This window comes from Podarcis cretensis (genome assembly GCF_951804945.1).
Source record: "Podarcis cretensis genome assembly, chromosome: 10".
Lineage (NCBI taxonomy): Eukaryota > Metazoa > Chordata > Lepidosauria > Squamata > Lacertidae > Podarcis > Podarcis cretensis.
In genome coordinates this window covers 21,304,327-21,330,124 of record NC_137179.1, presented here as the reverse complement: position 1 = coordinate 21,330,124, position 25,798 = coordinate 21,304,327, and the positions used below count along the sequence as shown (strand labels likewise).

The 25,798-nt window shown below is 44.4% G+C and overlaps 1 protein-coding gene and 1 long non-coding RNA gene across 3 annotated transcripts in view; one reads left to right on the top strand and one right to left on the bottom strand.

Annotated features, from left to right (window-relative positions):
* Positions 1 to 2,960, top strand: part of SLC13A4 (solute carrier family 13 member 4) — a 40,860-nt gene extending 37,900 nt beyond the window's left edge. For both annotated transcript variants that reach the window (XM_079992577.1, XM_079992578.1), the window contains exons 15-16: positions 381 to 518; positions 1,449 to 2,960. In XM_079992577.1, coding sequence (XP_079848703.1) covers positions 381 to 518; positions 1,449 to 1,586 — 276 coding nt within the window. In that variant the 3' untranslated portion in view covers positions 1,587 to 2,960. The remainder of the gene's footprint in view (positions 1 to 380; positions 519 to 1,448) is intronic.
* A 3,503-nt stretch (positions 2,961 to 6,463) lies between these two features.
* LOC307225298 lies at positions 6,464 to 21,734 on the bottom strand. Its single transcript, XR_013842827.1, has 3 exons — positions 21,559 to 21,734; positions 10,034 to 10,087; positions 6,464 to 7,068 (listed from the first exon to the last, which is right to left on the bottom strand). It is a non-coding gene; the product is annotated as an uncharacterized lncRNA (long non-coding RNA).
* Between the last annotated feature and the right edge of the window lie 4,064 nt (positions 21,735 to 25,798).

Sequence of the window (25,798 nt, the reverse complement as noted above, 5' to 3'; positions counted from 1 at the left end):
CTCTGTCGCAGCTCCTGCCAACCTAGCAGGTCGAAAGCACACCAGTGCAAGTAGATAAATAGGTACTGCTGCGGCAGGAAGTTAAACAACATTTCTGTGCGCTCTGGTTTCCATTGCGCCAGAAGCAGTTTGCTCATGCTGGCCACATGACCCAGAAAGCTGTCTGTGGACAAATGCCGGCTCCCTTGGCCTGAAAGCGAGATGAGCACCACAACCCCATAGTTGCCTTTGACCGTCCAGGGGTCCCTTACCTTTTACCTTATTTTATCTACTACCTGACATTGGCTCTGAAAAACAATGGTTTCCTGCAAGGAATAGGTTTTGGTAGTCTACTACTTTTTTTGACTACAAATGCTCATATCTCCCCTTTCTCTTTCCAGTCGGAAACCCTACAAATCAACCCTCTGTACACCCTGATCCCTGTCACCATGTGCATCTCTTTTGCGGTGATGCTGCCAGTGGGCAACCCCCCAAATGCCATTGTCTTCAATTATGGGCACTGCCAGATCAAAGATATGGTAAGTACCAAGAGTGATGCATCCAGAATGATCAGTGATCAAATTGGTTAGATAAGGGGCAGTGATAATAATCACTTAACACTGCAACTGTTTGGTTGTGGTGCTTAAATGATGGTTTCCCCCCAAATTTGAAACTGGATAGCATCTATTATTTCAATTGTGAGTTCAGATTGGATGTCAACATTTCTGTAAATTGCACAAGGAATGTGCTTGAGGAATCTTGACTGGGGACCAAGGAAGAGCCTCTTACCTCTGTACAATAGGGTAAATAATTTTACACAAGTGCCAAAGGTTTCTATGCATGCACCCCCCCTCCACCCTCCATTCAGATATTATCCCAGTTCTGTTACATGTGTATGTCGGAACCCACATGCCCATGATGCCAACACGCACTTCTACGAGAGCAACAAAAACAGTAGCATAGAGACAGGCATGTGTTGGTTTAAATGCATGCATACCTTTTACCTTGGGTCTGAGGTTTCCTGAATTAAGGCAAAAATTAGAGTCAGGTTCTCAGCCAGGTGTTGTGTAGAATGAGTTACCTGGCTATGGCACAAAGGCAAAACCAAGAGAATTACCCTGCCCCATTATCAGCAGATTCATCAATGAAGTTGATAGCACAATTTACAAGCAGACTGGATCAGATGGTGAAGGGCCAAAGGAAGGTGTGGTTGTGGATGCGCTTGTGTTAAAATGTGGAAAACAACCACAATACAAAAGAGATTTCTCACCTGCTCTAGGATGAACTGAAATCTCACCACCCCTTGCTAACGTTGAGGATTTTGTCCAGAACATTTTTAAAAAATGATTAATCTCATAATTTCATTGAAGGCATGTCTACCTGTACCCCTTGCTACCTTGAGAGGAGAAGTCCTGCCTTAACTGATGACAATTAATGTGGTCTGTTTCCCTTGTTTTTTTCATTCATAGATCAAAGCTGGCTTTGGTGTCAATCTGATTGGTCTAGTGGTTGTTACAGTGGCAATAAATACTTGGGGAATTAGACTCTTTCACTTGGATAAGTTTCCAGACTGGGCAACAACCAGCAATGTCACTGGTCCATCATAGTCAGCATCCACAGAACTTGCTGGCTCACAGCAAGTTGGGAGCAAAATATTTGCACAGCTGTTAAGAAAGGAAAACACTTGAGTGTATATTTGTTCCATTAACCTGAACTAAGTAAGAAGTAACTCTGTTGGAGGTTTCCCTAACGATCATCATGTCTCCACCATCTAGTACTGAAGGGGTTGGGGAAAGCATGCATTATTCTTGTCTTTCAGCAATACCATGGAATTGCTTTGATCCCCCACCCCCATCTTTTCCACAGAAAACCCATTTTTGTTCTACAAAACACTCAGTCAATTTGTCTTCTTTACTTGATGAAGTATACATAAATCACAGTGCCTACAGTCCTAACATCCAAAGTGTGTTTTGAAGACTGTATCTATATGTATATATCTATAGAACATTTTTTAAAAAGAAAAAGTAAAAAGTTGTATGTGGAGTTATTTATTTGGTAACAAGGAAGAACCAATTTGATCAGCCAATTGCTCAAGGCCAGAGGGTTATCTGCACAGATGCCCTTTGGTCCAGGGAGAAGACCAGGTCCATGGTAGACAAGGCTTCCAATCCCACCTCAGCTGTGAAGCTCACTGAGTAATCTTGGGCCGGTCATTGTCTCTCGGTCTAACTTAAAAGGGTTCCTGCAATGATAAAACAAAGAGGGGAAAGAACCATATAGGCCACCTGGAGCTCCTTGAAAGAAAGGCAGGGCATAAATGTTATAATAAATTAAACAAAAACAGCCAGAGGGCATCAGGCTGCATTATGCACTCTTGCAATGGAGTGTTACCAAACTGTTAGCATGAAGAAGGAACCCAGTGATAGAGAAAGCTGGGGAGGCAGATATCCAGCCTCTGGCTAATTATTTACCACATTCTCCAACTTTGATGCTTATCTGCCTTCTGTGGCAGATGATGTTTTTTCAAGTAAAACTTGAAAGCCTCATCAATACCACATTCACTTGCCAGAGCAAGGAGCGTCCTTCAGATGCCTGGCACTCTTGCAGATGATGCATCATTCCTGTTCTAAATATATATACATTCCTAGATCTCTGTTCTCCTTCCACTACACTACACTACGGGGGCAGCCTTGAGGTGGCAAACCAGACTCCCAGAGAGAACACTTGACACCTGAATCTCTCCCAAACTAAATACCAGGCCTCTACAATAGGCATATTATTTTAATAACTGATGTAACCAGAAACTCTTGGATGTGTACAGAAATAAATAGAGCCTTTGTTAACCACAGTAACTGTACTAGGATCAGTTTTTTTGTGGGAAGGGTTCCCTATTAAAGGGGGAGGGTTCCTCTGATGCTAATAAAAATGTCTATGCTGTAGAAATTGCTTGTGAATAAAATAAATTATTCAAGCTTCGGAAATTATTGTGATCTGTAGACATATTAATGGAGATGTTGAAAGCCTGAGTGAGTACTCTGCGGCAGTGCTTTTCCCCCTAGAAAAATAGGTGCCGGTATTCACCGTGAAGCTGTTACACAGTAAGTGCCAAACTTTTTAACAAAACAAAAAAGAAAGGTGCCGGTACTGCGTACCATCTTGTACCCACTTGGGGGGAGCACTGCTCTAAGGCCCTCTGTGGAGATGACATAGCAGTGCCACAAGCCTCCACATGTAGAGATGGATGGCTTGGCAAGTGACGGAGACCCAGTTCACACTTCACCTCATCATCTTGGGATCCACTTCCCCTACAGTGACTTCTTCCCACACTATTCCAGCAGCATGTAGTACTAGCACCAGAGAGACCCCGGTTTAAATGGCCACTCAGGCATGAGCACACTCAGTAGGTCAAGGGTTCCCCAATCGGGGCTGTAAGATTCATTCTGTTGGTCTATGGCATGTCTGTGACCAGAAGGGAGTTGGCAGTCATGATGAGAGAAGTAGAAGTGGTCACCCACTGAGTTGTTAATTTAAGTGGATGATTGACAACAAAGAAAATTCTCTGCACATATAGACCAAGTTGCAAACAAACAACAACAACAAAATGGAAAACAGCTAAACTAGTAATGTCTTGAGCAATATACAGGAAAGCAACTGAATTAGAATTGCCTTGGGTAATTTATTAGGACACTTGTTTTGATTATCCCAAAGTTAAAGAGGCAATTCCAGGGCAAACCATTTCCAGATTCAAAAGTCCTGTCCCAGCTGGACAGAGAATGCCACCATTGTTGCCCAAATATATACGTTCTATTAAGTGCATCTGAAATAATTTTACCATTCTGCTAAAAGAGAGAGAAAACTGAATTTGAGCACCAAATTAGCTTCAGTGTGACAACTGTAAGTTATTGATTGTAGAGAACGCCACAGCTCCATTAAAACAGCAAGTTTTTATCTGATGTTTGGAGTGCGGCAGGAACAAGATGATCTATCCCATTCCATTTAGTTCAAAGATGAAGGAATCTCTCCCACCAGCCCCAGTGAGTCAATTAATATGAGGGGGGGAAATGGTCATCCAACAGCATCTAGGGGGCCACAACTTCTCCACCCATAAGCTAGTTAATTCTCTGATTTGCTCTGCTCTTTCTTCTCCTTGGGACGCAGGTGGCGCTGTGGGTTAAAGCCTCAGCGCATAGGGCTTGCCGATCGAAAGGTCGGCGGTTCGAATCCCTGCGGCGGGGTGCGCTCCCGCTGCTCGATCCCAGCGCCTGCCAACCTAGCAGTTCGAAAGCACCTCCGAGTGCAAGTAGATAAATAGGGACCGTTTACCAGCGGGAAGGTAAACGGCGTTTCCGTGTGTGGCTCTGGCTCTGGCCAGAGCCGCTTCGTCACGCTGGCCACGTGACCCGGAAGTGTCTCCGGACAGCGCTGGCCCCTGGCCTCTTAAGTGAGATGGGCGCACAACCCCAGAGTCTGTCAAGACTGGCCCGTACGGGCAGGGGTACCTTTACCTTTTTACCTTCTTCTCCTAACATGAATTCTAGAATTGAAGTGCCTCAGTTTGCTACAGCTTCCAAGTCCTTCAGCTTCACTGGTATCTTTTCCTCATTCAGATGCATTGATAAAACATGCAAAGAAGTAACCTGGATATGGCAGTACAGATAGAAGCATTCAGGCCTGGGATTTGCAGTGTTTTAGGAACAGAGGCTGATAGGAAGTTGCCAATACCCTGAGTTAGACTACTGGCCCGTCTAGTCAGCCATGTCTACACTTCTTGGTAGTGGATGTTCTTCAGGATTTCAGACAGAGTTCTTTCTCATCCTTACCTGGAAATGCCAGAAACTGAACCTGGAACCTTCTTCGCAGAAAGCACACCGAGCCAGAACCTTTCCAACATTAGCAGTGACTGTGGGCTATTTTACGGATTCACAAATACACTCCTGAATCTTGGTCAAAGACAGCAGAAAAAGAACCTTCATACAGCCAAGTATCCTCTTTTCTTACATTATACAGCTGTCCTGAGTATTGCTATAAAATACTGTATCTATCAATACCTCTTGCAAGCATTGCTCAAGATGCTACATTTGCTAGACCCTCACAGATGAAAAATCACAGCATGGGAAAAACTGGTGTTCGTATCGACCTACATTTATTTTATTTTATAATTATCTTCACTTATTTTTTTTAAAAAAAGTATAACAACATACATATCCTCAACCCTGCCTGCTCCCTTTCTTGCTTTGAATGCATAAGTGATTTCAGCCACAAATTCAGCACTGACATTTTACATCTCCATTGCCTCCCTTTTCATAGAAATGGGCATTGCCAATAGACTAGAAGAGAAGCATACCTATTTCGGATTTCTAAGTAGACAAACATCCCTGGTATTACAATTTTGTTTGTTTTCTTGCAATGAGGAGCAATGTGGAACCACTCTTCAACGAAACTGATAACATTAAGAGCACCTACTCTATAGAGCCCAGGTTCAGTTCTTGGCATGTCCAGGTAGCGCTGGGAATGCCCCCTGCCTGAAACCCTGGAGAGCTGCTGTCAGTCAGTGTAGACAATATTGAGCTAGATGGACCAAGGGTTGGGAGAATCTCTGCCTGCAGGCATGGAAGTAGATGGAGGTTTATGCTAATCCTGGTCTGTGTTTGCTACTACTTGAACCTTCATAATTATGTCAGCACCACGGACCAGGGTGCCCTTCCCAAATAGTTCTGGCACTTCAGAAACCCATTAGTGACTTTCGAAAGCCATTGCCGCTGATGTACAAAGGACTGCAGATCTCAAAAGAAACGTAAGAAGTCCGCTCAATTCACATTAATGGGTACTGACATCAGAATGTCTCTTGGCTTTGTTTAGAACCAGCTTTGTTTGCCTGAAAGTTAATTGCTTGGCAGATCTGAATAAGCAGGAACCTTAAAAATTAGGTTGGGGGAGGGGGAACCCTCAGTTTTTCCTTGTAGTGTATACAGAATGGACACTCTGCATTTCTGGGAAAGGAAGCAAAAACATTCCCTTATGGAATGTTTTTCCCTTATGGAAATCAGCAGAGAGCAGACCAGGGACAAAACAAGAATTAGGCCACTTTCACACCATGCATTTAAAGCACTGTTATGCCACTTTAAACAGTCATGGCTTCCCCCAAAGCATTCTGGGAGCTGCACTTTGTTAAGAGTGTTCAGAGTCGTCAAGAGACTCAAATTCTCCTCACAGAGTTACAATTCTCAAAGTAGTTTGAGAGACAAGTCCTCTTCACAGGGAACAACTTTGTTATTGGGCATGTCGTAAGACTTTTAAAAAAGCAACCAATGTTGAATCTAAGGAGCAACCATACAAAATGCCTGAGAGAAGAAAACGGGTGAAAGCAAGACCGGAAACTATTTCAGAGTTCTCTGATTTGCTCAATAATTCACACGACCTTTTGCATGGAAAATACACAGCACAAGAATCAAGAAGGTTAAAATAAAATTTAAAAGCCTCTCACTTCAGAGGGGGGAAAGAGAGGAGGATTTTTATCTGTTATTTAGTATGTTACAAATAGGTTGTACAAAAAAATACTGAACTAATTTTAAAAATACCATTAAAAATCTTTGGATGCTAATTCCTGATGCATTTTAATTTCTTTCATGAGTCACTTCTACAGCCAGACCATTACTGATTGTCACATTGGAATAATTAATTTCATTACTCTACTCCGAAATCAAATTAATACTGAATAGAAAATATTATTGAAAACAAACACTGAGAACAATAGTCCAATCTCTCAGTCTCTCCCTGCATGGTTTTTCTTATTACACATGGGGTAAAAAGAAAGAAAGAAAAAGAAGTCAAATATCCAGAAAGTGCTAGAAGGTCCCTTGGATGTGGTGACACTTCAGCCTGAGGGCAGCTTGGTTTTTCAAGACTACACATCTGGAGGAAATCCAGAAAAGCCACATGAAGGTTTGGCATCTGCGACCTAGTGGCAAAACTACATGATCTACATTTAATACAGAGACGGCTAGGTAAACATCATTTGTCGTTCGGAGGCTTCTTTCTAGCTTCCACGTCTCTCTTGATGTCTTCAATCTTCTTTGAAATGTTCGGAACCTATTTGAAAGCAGAACAGGATATCAGAATCTTCTACTGTTCACAGAATTCCTCGTCTGTAGCATGGCGATACCATCATTAGGCCAACCAAAATGTCACAATGCAGTGAGCAAGCTTTCTATTTACCGTATTTTTTTGCTCTCTAAGACTCACTTTTTCCCTCCTAAAAAGTAAGGGGAAATGTGTGTGCGTCTTATGGAGCGAATGCAGGCTGCACAGCTATCCCAGAAGGCAGAACAGCAAGAGGGATCACTGCTTTCGCTGCGCAGCGATCCCTCTTGTTGTTCTGGCTTCTGAGATTCAGAATATTTTATTTATTGTTTTCTTCCTCCAAAAATTAGGTGCGTCTTATGGTCTGGTGCATCTTATAGAGCGAAAAATACGGTATCTTCATCAGTCTGTGTAGTAAGAAAGGCTGGGTGTTTGGCGGGTGGGCAGGGGGAAGAGAATTATTGTTTGGTTCTGAAACCCTACAACAGGGCTCTCTCTTTCCATCTCTCTTTTGTTCTGGTGTTCTATACATAGTTTGCTTAGTGTTAGGGTTTACACTTATTATAAGTTATTGTAAGTTTAAGTCTGCTGCAACTGGATTTCTTATGGACAGTGCCAATCCTGAATGTATTGAATTTGTGACCACTATGCTCATTTGCCTTCAGCAGCAGTAAAACTCTACTGAATGAAATACAATTGCCTCTGGTCTATTTTTGGGGAATCCTGCAACGTGTTTAAGTTGTTACTCTGCTAACTATACGTTGGAATCTGCTCTGGATTATGTTGAGTAGAATTTCAATGACATTGCCAACCTTTTTTTTTTTTTAATAATATTTATTAAAGATTTTCAAATATAACAAAAAAAGAAAAGCATCCAAATTTAAGGCCTTATTTTCAATATCATCTTTCCAGGACTTCCCCCTCCCCACCCCCTCTTATATTCCAATTCTTTCAAATAGATTCAGCAAATTCTTACCCCAAATTTTAAAATTATTATCATTAACCCAAATTAAAAAATATTTTCCCATCCCCTAAAATCGACCTGTTCCCTTCCACGAGTTCCCCTCTTTAATATAAAATACAGATTAAGATAAAAAAATTAAAAAAAGAATAAAATATAATTTAACACCCTTTGGATTCCAAATTTCCCTCCCCCCTTTCCCGGTTGCGTTCCCAATGTCCATCAATATCTACTGTCTCCTGGAGCTCCCACATCTAAGCCATAATCCTTCACCAGTCCGCTTTGCCGTCTTTTTAATAGTCTTTACCATCTTTTAATCATCTTTAATTTCAAATGTCCAATCTTGGAAGGGGTCTATCTTCCAACTTTGTCCAGTTCTTGTTATTCTTGTTGTTCTTGTTGTTCTCTCTTCTCCTCTTTTTTTTTCCCCCCTGCTCTCCTGCACAAATGTTCTAATTCCAAAAAGCTTGTAATTCCTCTACAGAGGCTTTGTTATTGTCTCCTTTAGTGTGTAGACCTCTGTAGACAAAATAGTGTTCCATTTCTGCAGTTTCCCTGGAGATAAAAAGTCCGATTCAAATTCCATGCCAGCGATACTTGTAATAACCCACAGCTCCTCTAGAGGGATTATAGTAACTCAGTTTCATTCCTGATCTCACCCACCAGTCAAAGTAACTTAGTATTCCTTGTTTTAAACAGTTTATATCCAATTTATAACAAATGTAACCAGCAAAGTCCTCGTAACAAAGTTCTCTTTTTGTTCTTCAGTTTTGGCAGCTCCTTTGACAGCTGTCAAAACCTCTATTTCTCCTCTCCAGGCGCTCTCATGGATCGCTCCCGGGGTTTCCGGGGGGGGGGTGTATTTTAATTCACATTCCACTCTTCTCCTCCAGCCCAGCTTATAGTTTTCCATCGCGAAATTAATATCTTTATCAAAAAAAAAGGTTGCACTCGATCTTAGTTGTCAGGTCCTTTGCTTTAGCTCCTCTACAACAGGGGGGAGGTTGACTTCCTTTTTATACCTCCCCCGCTCGCTCCGAATTTAAGAAAAAATTTATTCCCCTTTTTAATCCAAGTTCCAATTACTCACGGGTTATTCTTTTAAGTCCAGATTTTCAATGGAAGAAGTCAGCGCTCTCCGCCAAATGGCATGCGGCTTCGCTCGGCAGGGGAAGCGGAGGACTCACAGCACCACCACCCCCCGTCACCCGCTCCGCAGCCTTTAAAAAGGCTCCTTCACGTGGTCGGGGGGGCGCAAACGGTGCCCGCCGAGTCACCATGCCCATGGGTTTCAGCGCCCATGGTTTTTGAGGGTCCCCGCGTCGCCGGCGCGGTAGAACCCAGCCCCTGCCGAGCAGACTCCCTCCGGAGCTCGGAGGGAGTCCGCCATTCGGCGATGGCGCCAACCTGGAAGTCCGACATTGCCAAACTTTTTGGGCCAGTGGAAGCACTGGGATTTTGAGAAACTGCTGTGGGCACCTGTTACAAAATGGCTGCTGTGGAGGCTACAAACACAAAATGGCTGCCAACTCTAAAAGGGCAGAAAAAGATACTGCACAATGAAATGGTGTGGGCATGCCTTCCTTCATCAACTGTGTGAGGCGGGAAGCGCCTACATTAGGTCCTGCTTATGGGCTTCATCTGGTTGGCCACTGTGAGAACAGGATGTTACATTACATAGACCACTGGCCTGATCCAGCAGGCCCTTCTTATCTTTTTAAGTGTGTTAGATAAGAGTCAATGCAGCTGACTCCGTTTTTGGACTCTCCATAGGGGTATGGATATAGGGTCTGTCATGATGGGCTCCTTACGCTTCAAAATTTGCAGATAGACAACTGGTACTGAGTTTTAAAATATATCAGATTAACAAGGAAACAGGACAGAGTGGATTTCTAAGTGAACACGTGAAAATGGTATGAACCAGAACATGGAACTGCCTTACCATAAAACTGCAACCCCATAAACAATGTTAATAGAAGCTCAGCAGTAGGAAACTAGCAAAATAATACTTACATCATAGTTCTGGGCCAGATACATCCCAACTACATTGCCAAGTGCAAAACCAACCTAAAGAAGAAATAAAAAGGATAGACAAGGATTATACTTTTCTCCCATCTGGTGAATGTGCTTGAGGATATAACTTCTTTTCCATTAAGCTTTTTTAAACAAAAAAACAAAAAAAAAAACAACTTTTTGCCAGTTTCAAAACAAACCTGATACTCATTAAAGTGTTTGTCACATTCTCAGCTGCTGGTTTTTGCCAAGTGGTTTCTGCTGCTCATAATGCTTACTTCGGAAGTTAAGCTACGTAGCAAATACTGTAATTAATTCCTTCAGTCATGATTTTCAGTACAAATGCAGGAATTTTGTAAAAATTTCAAACACTTCCTAGCACTTCACAAGCGCCAGGGGATTTTTTTCATGGGAGTGGTGATGTTATGTAACATGCTAAAGGCATTGGGGGGGGGGTTTCCCCTCCTTCTCCTTACTGCCATTGCTGCTTGCAAAGGAGAAAGTGAACAATGGCCGCTGCTTCCTCTTTGCTGCAATTCCCTCTCACCAACTCATCCACTCTGGGCTGGAGCACAGGCGATCAAAGGGGTGCCAATAATTAAACTGAGGGGGAGTAGAGCTGGCAGGGTCTCTGTGGTGGGCCCCTTCCCAGGTCACGGACCTTGGTGGATGTCCAACCATGCCATGCCCTGACAACTGATACTGGATCCAATATGACTGCCTGCCCACTATGAAATTGTCATAGATCTAGGATGAGGAACCACAGACTCAGAGGCCAAATGTGGCCTTCAGAACTCTCCCCAGGCTGCACATGTCTTTCACGGGACACATCCTCCTTGAGTGTTTTTGCCTGGCTGGAAATGTGCCACTAAACACCAACAAGGTCTCTTGGTTTCCTGGAAGGAAGGCGGGGAAAAGTGTCTGTACACATATCGACTTTTGTGTGGTAGAAACACACAGTGGTTTCATCCACTTCTCTTTCTACGTTTGCATCCGCTCCCAACCACCACTGGTATATGGCCCCCAAAAGACTACCCATGAAGAAATGTGGACCTCAGGCTGAAAAAGATTCCAAAACCCTGACTTAAGACAGACTAAAGGTTTATCCTAACCCAGCAGTGACCACTCTATGCAAAAGGGTTTTTGTTTTTCCCAGTCCAGCATCTGAGAGCTTGGGCCTTGTAAACCTCCTCCATCTGGATGATAAAGTCCTCAAATCTTGCAATGTTAAATGGATAAATAAATGTGTCGCCAAGTGGTGAAAATATTTCAATGCCTGTGGTTGCTGGTTTAACCACAAGAGGATCTATTTTTCAGCCACAAAAGAAATGCAGATTTTTATTGCCACTGGGTGTAGAAAGAGCTGTGGAATAAAAAAATACGTACAGTAAAGTTAAAATTGCCTTAAACAATTAAACTTGGAAATGTGGGGACACTATTTCAAGAGCTGAGAATTCATATATCACACTTTGTAGGAGCTAGTCAATCTAGTGCTTGCAACAGGAGAGCAAGCCCAATTTCGGATTGTGTGTGCCATGAAAAACTCAGTTTCACAATCCCTTTTGGTCCAAGGTCATCCAGTAAGCTTCATGGCTGCATGGGGTTTTGAATTGTGGCCATCTGGGTCCTGGTCCAACACTCTCAACCACTACACCAGATTGGCTTGAAGAAATTGTAGGTTATAAAGCATACATGTTACCCTCACGCTAGGCACCTAAATGCCTCTCCAGTCATCATCTGAGAAGAACAAGTATGCAGTGAAGTCCTCACTCACTTCTAGTTCAAGATTTTAGGGATTGGGGTTGGCAATAGCATCTTAACATGTGGGTGGAAGGAGAAGGCTAGGCTAGAGGAAGATGGGAACTTCTCTTTCTGCCCACATTCACTGGATTGCATTGTGCTGCTTCCCCTCTGGAGATTCTGGTGCCACCACTTCTTAATCTGCTGCCATTAGGTCCTGGGAGAAACTGCCTTCAAATGGGGTTTCTTCCCACCTTGCTAGAGTATCATTTCTTCCAGCAAGGAATGAAATTGTCATCCTCCAAGTCCTTGGCAGAAGTGGAAGAACAAGAGGCAGGATTTGGGTCAGAGGAGAAATAAGGGGAGGGGACAGGAAGTGTGCCTCCTCTCCCAACAATGCCTCAGGGCAGAACAGATTTTGAAAATGTCAGATTGCTAGCAAACAATCTGCCTAACCCTTAAAATCTTGCACATAAAGTTGCTTGTGGATTGGAGCTTGGTGTGCCAATATCGGAATGCCAACTTTAAGAAATAATAATTAAGTATGGCTTGTTTCCTAATTAACATCCGGCTACTAGGCAGCAGGCTACTAGGGACGCAGGTGGCGCTGTGGGTTAAAGCCTCAGCGCCTAGGGCTTGCCGATCGAAAGGTCGGCGGTTCGAATCCCTGCGGCGGGGTGCGCTCCCATTGCTCGGTCCCAGCGCCTGCCAACCTAGCAGTTCGAAAGCACCCTCGGGTGCAAGTAGATAAATAGGGACCGCTTACCAGCGGGAAGGTAAACGGCGTTTCCGTGTGCGGCTCTGGCTCTGGCTCTGGCCAGAGCAGCGATGTCACGCTGGCCACGTGACCCGGAAGTGTCTCCGGACAGCGCTGGCCCCTGGCCTCTTAAGTGAGATGGGCGCACAACCCCAGAGTCTGTCAAGACTGGCCCGTACGGGCAGGGGTACCTTTACCTTTACCTTACTAGGCAGCAAGGACGCAACAGAATAATAAAGAGAGCCAGCGTCTTCTGTCATGGTCATAAAACACATTCTTTTGGGGGAAATACCTTGATTAAGAAGGTTCTATGGAAAATTAAAAACTGGTTGCTCACTTTTCCATGCCATCAGTTATTAACTTAAGATATGACTTTTCGGGAGGATGGTACGTTGCACTTACTTTCGTCAATTGGCACATTAACAGGCAACATTCTTGTTATGCATTTTCTTGTACGGGTTAAATTTTACTTGAAAAGCTAACAAAGCTTCTGCCCGCCCCGCCCCCCATGTGGGTGTTTTGATATTAATTAATTAACACGTGCTACATGCAGCTAAACAGTATTTAATACTAATTTCAGCGCTACACAAAGATAAACATGGTCTAATACTCATTTCAGTGCTGAAAGTCAAACAAACAGGTTGCATGGCCATGTGCTTGATAAAAGTTCCTATAAAACTGCCTTGTTTTTTAAAAAATGAGTTTGTATTACATCCATTTTACTTTGTGTAATATGGTAAAGGTAAAGGGACCCCCGACTGTTAAGTCCAGTCGTGATAGACTCTGGGGTTGCGGCACTCATCTCACTTTATTGGCCAAGGGAGACGGCGTACAGTTTCCGGGTCATGTGGCCAGCATGACTAAGCTGCTTCTGGCGAACCAGAGCAGCGCACAGAAACGCCGTTTACCTTCCCGCCTGAGCGGTACCTATTTATCTACTTGCACTTTGACGTGCTTTCAAACTGCTAGGTCGGCAGGAGCAGGGACCGAGCAACGGGAGCTCACCCCGTCATGGGGATTCGAACCGCCGACCTTCTGATCGGCAAGTCCTAGGCTCTGTGGTTTAACCCACATCACCACTCGTGTCCCATTGTGTAATATGTTATTTTACGCATATATGCGACTTTTGCTACCCTTGAAGATGCTCTGCGTGTATATGTATGAATGAAGCCAGTTTGAGGACGGTGCCAGAACTTGAGTCTGATTGTCCTGCTACAGCTCTCAAAAAACACCCCTAGTGGCTTGCATGGTCTGGTGGTCACTTACGAATCACAGTCTCAGGACAGTCCAGGACACAATGGCCAATTTCCAAACAAAAAAAGCCATCCTCTTTCATACAGCAAAACCAACACTCTTGAGTTTCAAAAGTAAAATACCGTAATTTTCGCTCCAAAACATGCCCAGGATTTTTGCACTGGGTCACCCCAAGTTCACCATCAGATCACATAGCATATCCATGGCTACAGCCTGCACCAAAAAACACACACGCACCCAGTTTCATGGGGCTGCAATGGCGCAAAAACGTGGTTACAAAGCATGGATCCACATGGATCCTCAGGATTTTTGCATTGGGCTACCCCAAACTCACCGTCAGATCACGTCTGTGGCCACAGCATGAACCACAAAAATCATACATCCACTGTTTCGTTTAGAATATTTTTTTCTTGTTTTCCTCCTGTAAAACTATGTGCGTGTTATGGTCACGTGTGTGTTATAGAGCGAAAAATACGGTAGGTTGTTGTTTTTCAAGTCACTGGCTTCTTTTTACAGTCACATTAAACAAAGAACATTGCCTTGTTTATGATTTGCTGGACTCCGCTGCATATGAATGTGCAGTCACAAAACACACAGTGTACCCCAAAGTTATTTGCCGCATTCCTTGCTCTGAAATAGTGCAGTGCCTGAAACAGGCCAAGAGACATTTAGTCTAGCTGGAAGCTAAGACATCATTTGCATCCAACTCTTCTCAAAAAATGCTTCACATCGGCACCGTATCTCTTTTAACTAACATCCTAACAAGATTTCCATTTCATGATCCAGCTCCATCCATATATATATATATATATATATATATATATATATATATCCCTACTCTTAATCCAAACTGCTGCTCCTTGCCCATCCAGCATTTCAGTACATCTGTCCTAATTTATCTTGGTTCCAACACAGTCATGCTTACCATTCCACTCTTAGAAAACAGATTTATGGACCTCAGTGTCCTGCTTCGCTTGCCATGTACTTGCGGGTATCGAGGGGTGTGGTGTGGAAACAGATTGCATCTCAAAAGCCGCACCCACTCACTCCTCCTTCCCCCTCCCCCCCCAACTCTTTTGCTTTCAGGCCAACGGAACATAAAATGCGTACCGGCACCATTCCATCGATTGGTGGTCGGAAAAATTGACTCTGAGGCAATTGCTGGAACATGTCAACGGGCAAAGCTAACCACAGATCAAATATCTATATGAGAACAACATGGTCTCAGCTGGCTCTGTCTATTTTAGTCGTGGGGAAAACTTTGGCCACCCAGATGTGGCTGAACTACAACTCCCAGCAGCCAGGGAAGAGGGGAATTGTTGTTCATTGACATCCGGTTTATTTGGACACACCTATCTTCATGTTGATGGGACACGGGTGGCGCTGTGGGTTAAACCACAGAGCCTAGGACTTGCCAATCAGAAGGTCGGTGGTTCGAATCCCCTTGACAGGGTGAGCTCCCGTTGCTCTGTCCCTGCTCCTGCCCACCTAGCAGTTTGAAAGCATGTCAAAGTGCAAGTAGATAAATAGGAACCGCTCCGGCGGGAAGGTAAACGGCGTTTCCGTGTGCTGCTCTGGTTCGCCAGAAACAGCTTAGTCATGCTGGCCACGTGACCCGGAAGCTGTATGCCGTCTCCCTTGGCCAATAAAGCGAGATGAGCACCGCAACCCCAGAGTCAGTCACGGTCAGGGGTCCCTTTACCTTTATCTTTATGTTAAGAACATAAGAATAGTAAGCTAGATCAGGCCAGTGGTTAATTTTGGCCCAGTTCTCCATTCTGTTAAGGCCATCTTGCATCCTGATTCTGTGTTCCGTGGCATTCTGTGTCAGGTGAAGCCTGGTAACAGAGCATGTAGATGGGGAAAGGGGTGGTGTTTCTATTTGGCAAGCTGCGATGCTTTGTGCAAATGGAAAGTTCATCACAGCACAACACTGAATCCCACCCTGAGTTTAGGGTAGTGGCAACCATGTACTCTGGCACATTTATTTCGGAGTTCATAAAAGGTCAGTTCCTGAAGCAAAATACCCTCCCCCTGTGGCCTACACACAGCTCATCTTCCAATATTTTAAAGTACTTTTTACTTGCTGCGGCATCTGCAAGTGGATTTAAATAGTCTTAGGAGGGAAAAAGCTGGCAGCCCGTTTGACAATCGGCAATTTGCATGCCAAGTGAGGACTGCAAAACATTGGCTGGAATGTATAGGGCTTCCCACAGTTATCCTAATTTTATGCATAGTCCTTTAAAAAAGCACATAGTTACTTTGGTCTTTGAAAAACAAAAGCCCCGTTTATGAGATTATCCCTTTATCTGCCTACAACAGTCTTAACTAGGAAGGAGCCGAGTCCCGACACTGTATGTTACCAAAACAGGGGAGAAGGCAAGGCTGAATATGTCAGCTTTTCCCTCTTCCATTCTTCCGGTTCTCAGACACTAATCAGAAAGTCTTCTACAGAAGTGATTTTTATTGTGGATTTGCAACGCAAGAGAACATCAGACATCTACTCCATCAAAGAAGAATACTTAAGGATGCCCTCTCTGTTGCGAGTCTTATCTGTCGTTTTGTCAAAGGAATAAGAGACAAAGCCAGAGAAATAAGAGACGTCCTTCGAACGATTCCGACTTTGCTTTGGATTGTGAAGCATTAAAAAAAGAAAATCAATAGCAACAACAACAAAAGCCCGACTCTCAACAAAGATCAGCATCTGAGCTAGGTAGCTGTATAAATAAAAGAGAAAAACAAATTAAAGTTTGATTTACTGTAAAATTACACAAACACCCACAATAATTTAATTAAAAGTCTGGACTTGGAATTAAATATGGACACAGGATGCCATTTACAACAGCCTTCCCTAGTCTGGTTATCCTCCAGATGTTTGGGACCACAGATCTCATCAAAGCCAGCCAGCCTGACCAATGCTCAAGTGCAGTCCAAAAAACATCTGGAGGAATCTGGTTAGAGAAAGTAGCTTTAAAGGTTGCAAGACTCTCTAAGCATGTCTCTGAGCGACAATCACCAGGAGCATCACATACAAAGCCCAACAAAAAACAGAACTTTAACATGTAGACCCTCCACACAGAGCAAATTTATTAAAACTGGACAGAGAGATGTGCTGCCTGGGGGCTGATTTGTAGGATTGTGATTTCCAAACTGTGCTGCAAGAAGATAGTAAGATCACCTCCCAGGGAAAGCCTAGGTGAACAGATGAGTTTAAAGTAGGTGCCTAAATGCCAGTAACTACCGTATTTTTCGCTCTATTGGACACAGTTTTTCCACTCCAAAAATTGAGGGGAAATGTGTGTGCATCCTATGGAGCGAATGCAGGCAGGGAGAGGTTGTGCACAGCCTGTACACTGCTCTTTGGGGCTGGGGGAGGGATTTTTTTTTATTGATTTCCCTGTCTAAAAACTAGGTGCGCCCTATGGTCCGGTGCACCCTATGGAGCGAAAAATACAGTAGGTACTCGTCTGATGTTCACTGGGAGCACATTTCAAAGGGAATGTGCCGCCACACCCAAAGCACAGATTGCCCAAACTTCAAAAACCTTCTGCGCATCAGTTTGCCATCCTATGTGTCTTCCATGGAACTCTTGCACATTTTAGAGGATGTTGGAGGGCGCAGACCAACTGTTCATTCTATACCCCCATTTCCGGACTGTTTTAGCTGATTAAGACATATTTTATTCTACTTCCCTGTATTTTCAGGAATCCTTTTTAATGGTTATGTTGAGATTATGTTGCTTGGGCATCTGGTTGGCCACTGTGAGAACAGGAAGGTGGACTAGATGGACCCCTGGCCTGATCCAGCAGGCTCATCTCATGGTTGCCTTGGGCCAGTCACTCACTCTCAGCCCGATCTACCTCGCAGGATTGTGGCAGGGACATAGGACGCTGCCTTAGACTGAGTCAGAGCACTGGTCCATCTAGCTCAGTATGGTCTATCTATGCTAACCAGCAGTCGCTTTCAATGGTTTCAGACGGCTGTATCTCCCAACCATATGTGGAGGTGCCAAAGACTGAACTAGAGACCAGAATACAAAACATGTTCTCTTCCACTGACCTATGGCCTTTTGTGTCCTGAGTTCCCAGGAGGAAGGGTGGAATAACAATGCAATTCAATTGCCTCTTGTACTCCAGGATCTGTGTTCAAGCACACAGAATGTCTTTCAATAAGAAACCCAGTAGCTCTGTTTATGAGACCATGGGCCTAATGTTTACTGGAAAGGAGACATGTGAACCTCTGAACTTTACATGCACCTTACTAATGCCTGATCAAAATATAGCCAAAGCTCAGAAAGCAAACATCTGTGTGGCACTGTATTTCAAGAAGTGTAAGAATCAGGGATGTCATAAGCTGCCCAAGGGAGTCCCAGGAATACAGCAGGAACAATCCAGTGGAAAATTAAAGCACGTATTTCCATTTCAATGGGACAGTTCATTTCAATGGGACAGTTAAGCATATGCTTGACCCCTCCCTACAGAAATGGCTTTAAAGTGCTTATGTGGCCAGCTCAAGGGTGGCTAGGATTAGTATTCTGAGCCATTATAGAAGATCTTGACAGGGAGGCGAGTAATCAGGTGATTGAAGGGAATCTCTGGCCTGCCTGGATTATAATGGCCAACCAGCAGACATCCAGACTTCTACTGACTATGGATAGCTCATTCGGTAGAGCATAAGACTCTTAATCTCAGGGTCATGGGTTTCAGCCCCACGTTGGGAAAAAGATTCCTGCATCACAGGGGGTTGGTCTAGATGACCCTCATGGTCCCTTCCAACTCTACAAGTCTGTGATTCCAGTTCTCAATGTTTCACTTGAAAATGCTGGAAAGTTGTTCAGCTCTTGGTGCAGATGCCCTGGCCAGAAACCATTCCGTCTCCAGCATCCCACCTTTCCTTTTTAACACGGCACTGGAGCAAGCAGTAGTTGCTTTGCAATAGGGTAGCAACTATGCATCACGGAAAACAGCAAGAGAAAACACCAATGTGCATAAGATTTGCATTTGCTAATATATATGTAATACAGTGGACACTCGGGTTGCGAACGTGATCCGTGCGGGAGGCACGTTTGCAACCTGCAGCATTCGCAACCCGCAGCGCCGCGTTTGTGCACATGCGGGCTGCGATTTGGTGCTTCTGCACATGCGCCGAAACCTGGAAATAACCCGTTCCGGTACTTCTGGGTTTTGGTGCATCCGTAACCCGAAAACGCACAACCTGAAGCGTCTGTAAGCCAAGGTATGACTGTACATTATTTGCAGTGCACTGATACATGTGGCTGATTTACCTATCCACATGAGGGTGTGACTACATTTCTGAACCAATATTTAGAAATTTGAAGTTTCATTAAGTCAACATCCAGGTTGAAACATAAGAAAAACTCTGCCGGATCTGGCCACAGGTCCATCTACTCTGTCATCCTGTTCTCAGTGGGCAACCAGTTGCCAGCAGGAAGCCTGCAAGCAAACAGGACCAGAGCACATCAGCCCCCTCCCGAAGGACTTGAGACGACATGCACAGAATTATGCTGTTCAGTCCCACTGATTTCAAATGGGGTTTATTCCCAGGTACGTGGGTCTAGGATTGCAGCAGCAGCAGCTCGGTGAAACAAACAGGGGAAGAGTGGAAGGCATGCACCTTATCAGGCATGAAACGAGTTGAACTTTGGATATGGTACGGATATCTTGTTTTTCTAGAGACAGCTAGAAAAAGAAAAAGGAAACCCACAGCTTGGGAGCTTCTGGTATGTTGTGGGCACTAACAACCACTGGCCCAGCAAACTGCCTCACTGTGTCACAGGGATAAATATGTCAAAATGCATTAACAAATATCAGGCGCTAAACCAAAACACTTAAGCAAAACTGGTGCAAAGATATTGTTGCATCAATTTAAAAGGAAACTGCATAGGCCCCCAAATGGATCATAGTCCTGGGAATCCCAAGGGGAAATTTGACAGGCACTTAGTAATTGTGTTGGTCCCCAATAATGAGGAATGCACTGTTAAAATGGTGGAGCACCCAGTTTTGAGATGCGCTATTGAACACATCAGGCATGATCTAGCCTACTGCAGCAACCAGCAGGGCAGAGGTGGGGAATCTATAGCCCTCCAGACATTGTTGGGACTACAGCTCCCATCATCCCTCACTGCTGGCCATGCTGGCTGGGGCTGATGGGAAATGAAGTTCAGCAGCATCTGGAGACCCACAGGTCCAATAGTTCCAAAATATATACAGGACACATTTAAATGGCCTTATTTGAAACAACAACCAGTGTTGTTTTCTGAGATATGTTAAGGGGTTGTACGGCCTCTGAAAAGCGTTGTCAGGCTGCATGAAATAGATAGCTTAAGGCAGAGGGCATACAAAGACGACTGTGTGGGAAAGCAGCTTGATTTGTTTGAAAAGACAAAATAAGCCCAGGAATGTATCAAGAAGGTGCTAGGAACAGCCAAGGGGAGATGGCTGCTATCTTGATGCCCTGCTTGTGAGCTTCCAAAGACATCACTAATGGAAAGAAAACATTAGGCTGGCCAGACCTTCCTCAGAGCAGTTATTCCGCCCTTATGATTCGTAAGTGGAACAGAAGAGCACTTAACCCATGTGAAATGATGCTGAGAAAATACTGAACAGTGTGATTACAACAGCAGTTTACAGACACTGCCAAATAGATGCCATATTACTGAGCTGCTGTCAGCTGCCACAAATGTGGGTCAGGAGAAAGCTTTCATCCTTGGAACAATTGGGATGGGGAAACATTAGACGCCTCTGTTTTTGTCTCTGTTTGTTTGTAAGTTGCTTTGAGTTGGCCTGGGCAAGACAAAAGTGACCAACAAATTTAATAAACAACAGACCTTGGGCATGGGAAGGGATATACAGTGGTACCTCGGGTTACAGATGCTTTAGGTTAGACTCCGCTAACCCAGAAATAGTACCTCGGGTTAAGAACTTTGCTTCAGGATGAGAACAGAAATCGTGCTCCAGTGGCACGGCGGCAGCAGGAGGCCCCATTAGCTAAAGCGGTACCTCAGGTTAAGAACAGTTTCAGGTTAAGAACGGACCTCCGGAAGAAATTAAGTTCTTAACCCAAGGTACGACTGTATAAGTTTCCAGGCTCACAACACAACCTTCTTTGTGTATCTACTCAGAAGTTTGAAGTCAGAGGGACACACTCCCAAATAAATGTTTTACGGTGCAATCCTACACACACCTACCCCACTGCTTTTCTTGGGGTTTACTCCCACTTACAGGCTTCCCCTCTCGATGCCTTAATTTATTCCTCTGCTCATTTAAAAGGTGGGGGTGTCTTTCGTAGGCAAACCACCCTCTTTCTCTTCTAGAGGCCCAATGTGACTGCAAATTCGCCTCTCTTCCTCTGCCCTCAGTAGATCGCGGGATCAACTGGTCGAAATCCGGGTGGCCTACTACTGTACAGCAAATCGGTAAGAGTTTCTTGACTCCCTCTCTGTTTTACAGCGGCAGCGACAGAGAGACCTTCCCAACTAATGAAAGGAAGACAGTTAACCGAGGGACACTTTACCCTGAAAGCACCGCGAGTTGAGCTCAAGTTCTGGAACGGAAAACGGGGATCTGTGCCCATTCTAACTATGTGCTCTTTTGCGCTCGGCCCTGGTTGGGGGATCTGAGCAAGAGAGAGAGATAGAAAGAGAGAGAGAGAGAGAGAGAGAGAGAGAGAGATCCTAAGGGCACCTTCGATCCTGACGCCTGCCCATCCCTGCTCCAAGCCAACCCAGCCTCTGCGCCCCTGAGAAAAGACTCACCAAAAACTGAAACATGGTGCCCGCGCGCAGCCGCCTTTTTCCGCCCCTCCGTTTCCAGTTGGAGAGCCTCAGGCGCAGCACAGAGCATCTTCTCTTCCGGGTGCCCGCCTCCCAACCCAACTCCGGCTTCCCTCACTGGCTGAGCCTTTAGACGGGCCTCTCAGGAGCCCTATCCGGGGCGCTGCTTGCTCTCGGCGGCGCGCACCTTAGGCAGCCTCGCTTCCTCCTTTCTCCGCCCTGGTAGCTCCGGGAGGGGAGGGAAGCGCGCGCAGGCTGATGATTCAGCGGCGAAGGTGGCGCTTGGCTAAGCTCAGTTTGCGGCGCCGACCGAGCTGCTTCCGTTACGTTGCTTGGCCAGGACCTCCATACACGCAATTCCCAGGCTTGCATCCTGGGGAGGGAGTTGCTTGGGTGCTGCTGGCGCAGTGGTTTGACTTCACCCCCCAGAGGCGCACGGCATCGCCTCTGGAGACAGACGGATACCAACAACAACAGTACCACCACCTGCGGGTCACAGGGAGGTCTACAATATAAAAACACAAAAATGCACAACAGTAACAATCATAATGATACGCACACACATACCAGTTTAAAAATCCATAGATGGTTTAGTTAGCCAAAGGGCTGGGAGAAGAGGAATGTTTTTGCCTGCTGCCTAATGAAGACGGTGCCAGGTGAGCCTCCCTGGGGAGAGGATTCCACAAGCAGGGAGCCAGCCTTCATCAGTTTGGTGGTTCATTTTCAGAACTTTTCCCAACTCTTACAACTGCCCTTTTGAAGCCAGGTGACCAGAACTGCAGCCATGCAATCCTATGCATATCTGTTGTTGTTTAGCCGTGTCCGACTCTTTGTGACCCCATGGACCAGAGCACGCCAGGCTCTCCTGTCTTCCGCTGCCTCCAGCATTTTGGTCAAACTCATGTTGGTAGCTTTGAGAACACTGTCCAACCATCTCGTCCTCTGTCGTCCCCTTCTCCTTGTGCCCTCCATCTTTCCCAATATCAGGGTCTTTTCCAGGGAGTCTTCTCTTCTCATGAGGTGGCCAAAGTATTGGAGCCTCAGCTTCAGAATCTATCCTATACAGTGCTACCTCGGGTTACATACACTTCAGGTTACATATACTTCAGGTTACAGACTCCGCTAACCCAGAAATAGTACCTCAGGTTAAGAACTTTGCTTCAGGATGAGAACAGAAATTGTGCTCCAGCGGCGCAGCAGGAGGCCCCATTAGCTAAAGTGGTGCTTCAGGTTAAGAACAGTTTCAGGTTAAGAACGGACCTCCGGAATGAATTAAGTACTGTACTTAACCCGAGGTACCACTGTCATTATATGTTTGTGTGTTTCTGTTAACAATGTGCTTTACTGTCCCAATCAAGGAACTTGTTAAAAATAAAAGTTTTTTGTAATTGTAGAATGACAAACAATGCCATTTTGCTGAGGACAGAATAAAGTGTGTGTGTGTGTGTGTGTGTTTCGTTCCACCACTACATTCCACAAATCTCCCATTTTTGAATGGAAGTAGCCTTGCTACTTCAACAAAGTTGAATGAGTCAATGGAGGGCACAGAGGAAGTTATTTGTTATTATAGCTGATAAACGGGATTCATGTATCAAAATGGTCATGTTTTGTCTTAGCTGTTAGAAATGCATTCAAGTTTGTTGAATAATGAAATTTTACAAAACAAACACAAGATGGCACCAGAGACCCACATTAGTGGATTTTTCTCAGTAGAGATACTTTATTCATTTAATGACCACAGAAACGGAGTAATAATCTCCAATCTACAGGGGGCAAATTTGAACAATTTCCCATCCAGCTATATACCTGTGACTCTCAAGGAATTTTTGGACTCCAACTCCCATCAACCCCTTTCATTTCATGCTTATATTTCCTTCAGTAATTGATATAAGCAAACTTTGTAAATAAACCTAGCACAATGACATTTTGGGCAATGGAAGCTAGATGGCAATGTTTCCCTTTGCAAATAGTTTAATCATTCCTCCACAATAATTAGGAACATGTTCAGCTTTTTCAAGTTCTGGGTTTTTTTGTTTGTTTTGCAATTCAAATACATGGATGGTAAAGTGTAATAACAGCTGAAATATGTTGTGCTTTCCTTCCCAAAGCCACACCAGACTTTCTGTTTATTCTGGAACAGGAGACTTTGTTCTGCTGGCTTCCTTGAACCTAGCAGATCAATAACTCTGGTATTCAGCGACACATCACTGAAGTGATTTATTTAGCAAATGTGCAGATCCCTCTGGGGAAATTTCACTGGTCTTATGCAAAGTGATTTGGTATTTTTCCAAATTCCTCAGGTGGTATTCATCTGAAAACACCCCACCCCACCCCCACACTTTATACTTTGGTTTTGGCTGGTATTTGATTGGCAATGTTCACCTTACACCTATGAAATTATTTATCCAGGTTGGCCTTTAACTGCGGAGAAGGACGAAAGGCTCAGTGGTAGAGCACATGCTTTAAATGCAGAAGGTCTCAGTATCTCCGGGTAGGGATGGGACAGAACCCACTCTGAAACATTGGAGACCCACTGCCAGTCAGTATGTGTAATATTTAGCTAGATGAACCAAAGATGATCTTGCGTTCCTGTTTAAATCAGTCCTTATTTAAGAGGAAGGGCTGTAACTTAGGAGCAGGGCATCTGCTTTGCATGCCAAAAGTCCCAGGCTCAATCCCTGATGTCTCCAGGTGCAAGATCACCTTACATGTACCCACTTGACCATTTAGATCAGGCATAGGCAAACTTGGCCCTCCAGATGTTTTTGGGACTACAACTCCCATCATCCCTAGCTAACAGGACCAGTGGTCAGGGATGATGGGATCAACAGAATTGGCACTACAGGTGCCACATAATTCTCATTCCACATTTGTAAGAACTCGATCATTGGGCAGCCCCTGCACTTTGGAATTCCCTGCCTATTGAGATTAAGCAGGCTCCTTCGCCATAATCTTTTCGGTGCCTGCTAAAAACATTCCCTTTTAGACAAGCCTACCCAGATGCTTAGAAAGCTGAGGTTATTTTAATCTGTTTTAGTATTCTAACTTTTGTATGTTTTGCAGTAGGGTTGTAAAATCTGTTTCGATTTTATTGCCTTGTCTTTTTGTAAACCGCTTTGAGGTTTGTTTTTACAATTCAGTGGCTTATAAAGTTAATGAAATAAAATAAAGAAAAACAAACCAATATGCCTCTGCTAGGCAATGTAGCATTACTGAGGTAGGTGTGCAGATTCCTTTTTCCAGCAGCAAATCATTATGAGCATAGGGTGGTACACTTCTACAATTTGTTTAATTGCTCCAGCATCAAGATCCAGTATCAGGCATTTCAAAGATGCTGCAGCTTGACCCAACATAGTAAATGGACTGGTCCCCGCTGTTCTCCTCCATCTCAGTGACATAACTAGTCCTAGAGACCGCTTTTCTTCTGGCTGTGCAAAGCAAATAACTGATCTCGGAAGTACCATATTCTCGGTTTGGTATTGCCACGGGCAGTTTTGTATTTATTTTGCTCATCTGACTTTTTCTTTCTTTCTGCCACCAGCTTAACTGCACACTTTTTTTGCTCATGCATATTAAAACTGTGCTTTGTGGCAGGGGATGGGGGGGAGCAGTTGAGAATGCAATTATGCACACAATTGGATCAGCAAGGAAGAGTGTGTGCGCTCATGGTTGCCAAAAATTAAATTTAGTTTGCTGTCTCCCTCCATGAGCTGAAAAATACAATAAAAACAAACTATTTCCTGCCTTTTCATGCAACCCGAAATCTGCCTGAGGTAGCTACCTCACTCTGCATAACAGCAGGGCTGGGCCTGAGAAGGAGTCCCTGGGAAGGACTTCCTTGCATGAGATGTGTGGTCTTCCCAAGCTATCATGTTTTGTCCTATATGCTTGATTATTCTTTGTTTCTACATCCTGGTTTGGTCCTTGTAAAAAAGACTCCTGCATTGCAGAGTTTGGACTAGACGAGCCTCGTGGTCCCCCCAACTCTCCAATTCTACGATTCTATGACTCTATGATTCTACAGGCTTCTACACAGAGTGGTTTCTGAACATTTTGGAAGGTGAAGGGACTTCCGGAACCGATTCCGTTTGACTTCCAAGGTACCACTGTACTTCTTAGGAAGCAGGAAGAAGTGCTCTAAGATCTCCTAGCCATGGTACCACGCTAGATTTCTGTTTATTCCTTTTTGCAAAGACAAACGGTGCTTTGCTTTTGGACCTTC